The 6,000-nt window shown below is 41.4% G+C and overlaps 1 protein-coding gene across 8 annotated transcripts in view; it reads left to right on the top strand.

Annotated features, from left to right (window-relative positions):
- Nucleotides 1–1,014: 1,014 nt before the first annotated feature.
- The window catches only part of meis2a (Meis homeobox 2a), a 79,533-nt gene continuing 74,547 nt past the window's right edge, over nt 1,015–6,000 (top strand). For 2 of the 8 annotated variants that reach the window (XM_034857912.1, XM_034857915.1), the window contains exons 1-6: nt 1,016–1,840; nt 2,330–2,556; nt 4,107–4,248; nt 4,506–4,556; nt 4,963–5,013; nt 5,486–5,635. In XM_034857912.1, the coding sequence (XP_034713803.1) occupies nt 1,829–1,840; nt 2,330–2,556; nt 4,107–4,248; nt 4,506–4,556; nt 4,963–5,013; nt 5,486–5,635 (633 nt within the window). In that variant the 5' untranslated portion in view covers nt 1,016–1,828. Of the gene's footprint in view, nt 1,841–1,878; nt 2,127–2,329; nt 2,557–4,106; nt 4,249–4,505; nt 4,557–4,962; nt 5,014–5,485; nt 5,636–6,000 lie in introns of those variants that run through there. The other 6 variants (XM_034857920.1, XM_034857917.1, XM_034857914.1 and 3 more) reach the window with 5 other exon arrangements.

The following is a 6,000-nucleotide window of genomic DNA, read 5'->3' as shown; positions in this document are numbered from 1 at the left end:
ATCGTTTTTCTTTAAAAAAAAAAAAAAAAAAAAAAGCTATTTCTATAATGGTCCTCATCAACTGTGTTTGCTATTTTGTTTTGTTGGGAGAGTTTATTGACCCTCCAACGGTAGTCACAGCCCATCTCCCCGAGCGTGTGTCTACCTTAATCCTAACCATGTAAATAATTAATTTCCACCATCAAAAAATGTCACAGAGCCATAAATGAAGCCTTTATGTGAGAACCTATCAATACACTCATGATTCCATATTAGCATTTGATGGAGCTAAATATTAAAGGGGATAGATGGCCTGCTTCTGTTTTGTGTGTGAAAGTGCACAGGCTCCAAAAAGGGCTTCACTGCAATCGATGGCCAGAGCGTTGCTCCTCCTCTAAACTTCAATCTCCCCACATGATTGATGATCTTGGGGAGCTTTGATAATTGACTACTCTGAGGTAAGGCACGAATTTCTATCAAGAGAGGGGATTGGACGGAAGAAACATACAAAATTACTTTCTCTACAAAAGCTTTTTTTTTTTGCTTTTGGAAAAGTTCATTCTGGGCTTAGAGGGGTGCTGCGTGTCGTTTAATTTGCTAAAAAGAGCAGAGCAATAATTAGCTGTAAGATTAGGGGGTATTACTGTGATATTAGGCACACTGGCTTATAACAGCAAAACAGATAACAAGTAAGCTTCATGCTTATATATCAAACACAGCTTTCATAAGATGCCCTTAAGAGGTTTCATAATATTTAGTTTAACTTCTATCATTGACCGTAAGGATGTATCAAAGTTCAAATATTTGTATCTTTTGTTAATGTTACATTTGACCGTGCGTAAAAGTGTGCATGCGTCGTGCGTAAATGTGCTTTAAAATAAGCTTGTTTTTACCCTAAACCCTGATTCATGTAGTTTAATTCAGTCAGAGTTGGGTTTGATTGTACTCAGAGGAGCTGCAGCCGAAGTGTCCGCGCTAGTAAACCTTCCTCATTGTGCTTTCTCTGCTTTTTCTTTAGAACTCTTCACGGCGAAAAGGAATTGGGTGGGAGTTGGAACTGTGTTGGTTTGGCTTTTTACCCCCAGTGTGGAGTTGAAGCCGTCCCTGTGCTTCGCATACACTCTGCATATCACAAGATTTGGTCTCTCCTCTCTCTTTTCTGGAGCTGCTGTAGGACTGGCTATGGCCACCGCTACTTCCGGGATCCGTCATTTCATTCGCCCACCGCTCAGCGCTGCGAACTGACTCTGTTTCTATAAGCAAGCTAGCAGCCAACCTGCCAACACTCGCTGACACTCACTCATCTCAGTCTCGCCAGATAGACGAAATACCTACGGGGGAAAGAAAGGAGAGATCTGAATCGCAATCTCTTAATTTCTACTGCTTTTTCCCCCTTTCTTTTTTACAGTGATAATAAAACAAGATAGCGATCTGGAGGCATTAAAGGAGACGCGGACTTGCGGGATGAAAACGGACTAAAAAGATTCGTCCTTCTCTTGAACATCATCACCAACCGTCATTCATTCATTACCTTGACAACCTCTGGCTTTGATTGACAGCTGGAGTGGCAAAAAGCCATGAGACACGACAGTTTAGTTACATGCAGGTTGTTGATGGGCCGATTGTAACCTTCACTTTGGCGCATTTTTTTCATTTTTTCCAGAGGAAAGAGGGAAAACAAGAAAAATTGCAAAACTCCCTGATGCTACGATTTCAACTGAACCACACTGGCGAATAGGAGAAGTGGCAAAGTTGGTTGAAAAAGGAATCTTGCCTCTAAATCACTTTCTAAACGGGACTGGGATATTAAATATACGAGAGATTCAGGAGTTTATTGGAGCGCAGCCTGATGGCGCAAAGGGTAGGTCTTAAATCTCCTACACTTACCTGTTCAAATCCACTGTAGGGAGGCACTCGTATCGATAACCTCTCGTCGGCTGGTGGCAAATTCACAAAGTATTCATATCAAAGCCGCTAGATTTGACATTTTTGCAGCGCCCCTGCTCTTCAAGCAAAGTGACAGCCTCTGCTTTTACCGACAGCCTCCACGACAGTCGTGGATCAGTTTCACAGGAGACTCCAAACTAATTCGCTCTTTTCACCCACCAAACTCTCTGTCGAGGAGCACCTAAGTTATAATGTTTTTGGTAATGACAAACCGTTCATCTGATAGAATATGTGACACTTTTTCTGCCCTGGCTGCAGCGCATTTTCACAGTTTATTAGGTCCTCCTTTGCGTATTTTCCAAATGAGACGGCATGCTTTTTTTTGTACTTTTCACATTTGTTTAGAAAGTAACCGGGCAGCCCGCTGACTTTTTCTCTGATTTTTTGTTGTTGTGATTCCCAGTACGATGAGCTGGCCCACTACGGTGGGATGGACGGAGTCTCGGCGTCGATGTACGGGGACCCGCATGCTCCCCGGCCGCTTCCCCAGGTCCACCACCTGAACCACGGACCGCCGCTGCACGCCAGCCAGCACTACGGAGCCCACGCTCCGCATCCAAACGTTATGCCCACGAGCATGGGCTCTGCTGTCAATGACGTTTTAAAGAGGGATAAAGATCAAATTTACGGGTAAGGTTTGTATGGACCGAACAGGCGTGCAATTATTCTCTCCCCCCCCCATAACTTCTCAGCTTTTCATTAAGTTAGTTTAGTCGGAGTTTCTCTCCCACCGATTAATTCACATAGTGTTTTGTGCGGGACTGGCCGCAATTTTTGAGCTCTATTGTTGGTCTGGGGAGTTCTGTTGATGTGTAATTTTAGACGCATTGTACAAGGCATCGTGAAGCCTGCAGTAAGTAAGATTAAGCCTCGAGCTTCCAATACAAAGCTATGAAACAGTATGGAAGCTCTCTGTGCACAGTCCAAGCTCTAAAGCCACAGACTGCATGGAAATATAATAAAAAAAAAAAGTATTTTCAACATCACAACAATTGTTCCACGTTGTAAAGTCTGCTTTAATATTACAGCCTGCCATTATTTGTCTATCTTTAAAAAAAAAAAGGTCTGGACTCGTTTAAACGTCCTCGTTGCTGCTGCCTGTAAAAACTTCTCAAATGTTTTGTAAAACAGTGTTTACAGTCAGACACACAGCGCGCTGCAACGCACCGCGTGTCTTTATAATTATACGTGCATCACCTTATTCTCGAACAGGGACATTTAGGCCATCAAAGACGTTTAGACGTTCTTACTGATGATTGTAAAACTTTAAAAAAAACACACGTACACAGAAAGTGCCATAATCCACCGTGTATCATTATAATCTGGGATGTAGTGCAGGGTAAATCCTCTTCATCTCTTTAACTCACGTGTTCAGACGCTCACCCTTATTTTTAGTTTTTACACTGACACAAATCTAAAAGACACAAATGAAGAAATTATAAAGCCAGTTTGATGAAGTTCGGTTCGTTCTAGAAATAGCCTTTTATTCTGACATTATAATGTAGCTTTTACAAAATAATGTCGGTGACGTTTGTCTTGTGATGTTGATTATTATTGAACAGTAGTTAGACTTAGCCTATTTTTAATCCCCTCTGTCTCACTTCTAAAGCTAGAGTAAGCTCCTCGGTGCTCCGGTAGCCCACGTCTGTAGTCTAACTCACAAATATTATTTCATTTCAAGTTTTTTTTGCAGACTATAATTTCTCTAAACCCCCACTAGCTGCTGTAAAGTGTGTCAGTGTTGTTGTTTTTTGTTCTTGTTGGGTTTTGTCGACTTCTACGCCGTTTCTAGTTTGCACTGCAAAAAATGTCAGTCTCAACAAGTCGATTCAGAACACATTGAGTCTAAAATCTTTAAATTCCCCCAAAATGAGGACTAAAATGTCCCTTATGCGTGTTTTAACTCAAAACAGCTTCTAAAAAAAGAACCTTAAATCCAGATTGTATTGTTTTAGTTGTTGTCTGCCTTATTTGGAAACGCGGTCACTTGTGTGGACAGAAGTGTGTAGAAACTCCAGCGGGATAAAGGTAAAATGATCTCATCCGAATGTGTTATATTTGTATAGATATATAGAATTTGTTGGGGCCGACATATATGCAGGTTGATTGGACATTTTTTGCAGTGGGCATTGTGGAGCCGGTGTGCTGCTTGTACTCAGGCTGTGTTTCCCCTCTTGCAGTCACCCTTTATTCCCACTGCTCGCGCTGGTTTTTGAGAAGTGCGAGTTGGCGACGTGTACTCCGAGGGAGCCCGGCGTAGCAGGCGGCGATGTCTGCTCCTCAGACTCCTTCAATGAGGACATTGCAGTCTTTGCCAAACAGGTCAATTTCGAAATATTTAAAAAAAGAAAGAAAAGAAAAAAATGTTGGATGTTGTGGCTGCGTCAGGGCACATAGTTTAATGTCTGCTTAATAATTTCTCTTTTGCAATTTCTTTTGATATGGTTAATAAAAAGTGTGTGTTCTCTGCATAACTTCCACTTAATAACACCAGCTCATTTAGGAGAATTGTTGTATTATAGGAATAGAACAACACATTTCATGCCAAACTAACTTTGACATTTGGTGCATTATTTTAGGTCCGAGCAGAAAAACCTTTATTTTCATCAAATCCAGAGTTGGACAATTTGGTAAGCGCACACTTTGACCTCCCTTGTCTCTCAATACCCGGCGCTACGGCGCGGTTCTACTCTGCTTTGTTTTGGTGTCCTCTGGAGTGTCCGCCTCGTCACACAGTAAACATGCGAACATATGATTTAAACTCCCGCACACATGTCAGCTCAGTTTTTAAGTGAAGCTGTGTGACCACAGTGACCGCTGTCAGGGCTCAGTCTTCCCTTCTAACTGACCCAGCTGACCATTGTGTGATCACCAATTAGATTACAGAATTCGGCTTCCTGTTTGAGTAAAAAATATTTAGGGCACTCCATAGAGTTATGACTGGCGGATTATCACATAATACTTTACAAGTGTAAAGAAATAGGAATCCTGTAAATGTTGTGATGTGAACTGTGTTTATTTTACTCTTTTTTTCAGATGATACAAGCCATACAAGTATTACGATTTCACCTCTTGGAATTAGAAAAGGTAAATATGACAAAGTCTTTATAAATTGAGATTTGACGCATGAAGCCACTTGCACAAATGCAACTGATATTATTAAACGTGCTAAAATATGCAGTGCTGTAGGCTAGTTATTAGCAGATATTAAAAAGAAATAAATAAAAATAAACCAGCATTGGGAGAAAGTTTCCGGTTTATCATTTTCATCAAATGTGCTATTTTATTTAGCCAACTATTTCTGTGACTATTGATAAAATATGCTGGAGCCTGTTTGCTCACGTTGCACAGTGTTATCGATCCGCAGGTTTAGTTTCAACTGCTCATTATGGCACCAGCTGACGGCGTGCTGGTTATTTTTTGTTGTTCAACTTGTTGCTTCAGTCTCAGGAGAATAATAAGCACCGTAACAATTTCACTATTGTTTCCTCGACCCTTAATTTGAGTTATTCTTGGACTGGCTCAAACGTTTCCCTTTCCTTTTTGTTCTTTTCTTTAGGTGCACGAGCTCTGCGACAATTTTTGCCACCGGTACATCAGTTGTTTGAAAGGAAAAATGCCAATAGATCTAGTTATTGATGAACGGGATGGCAGCTCCAAATCAGATCACGAAGAGCTCTCGGGATCGTCGACTAACCTCGCGGATCATGTAAGTAACAGAATTATATTCATAAGGAATGTGGTGTCCGTGTCTATTGCTACTGATAGAGAACAACAGGGCATTGGTGTTTTTTTTTTTGCATATGAATAGTCGGCTTGGTTTAAGATAATCAGATTTGTTTGATGTGTCTCATAGTGGCAACTTTTGGGCTCCGTCGCCTGTGTTGAGTGTGTGTGTGTGTGTGACCCTGCTGTGCCATCAGTAAATAGAGCATGCTCTGTTCTGCAAGGGAAATGTGCCGATCGATGTTCTGAGGTCAAAAGCTAGATGTGATACAATAGACTGAGTTATTGTTTTAGTCTTTTGATTACGAGCAGTCATGTGGGCATAATGCGTCCGTGCTTGCTTGTGTG

The sequence above is a fragment of the Etheostoma cragini genome, chromosome 20, assembly GCF_013103735.1.
Source record: "Etheostoma cragini isolate CJK2018 chromosome 20, CSU_Ecrag_1.0, whole genome shotgun sequence".
Classification (NCBI taxonomy): Eukaryota; Metazoa; Chordata; class Actinopteri; order Perciformes; family Percidae; genus Etheostoma; species Etheostoma cragini.
This window is presented reverse-complemented; position numbering and strand designations above follow the sequence as displayed.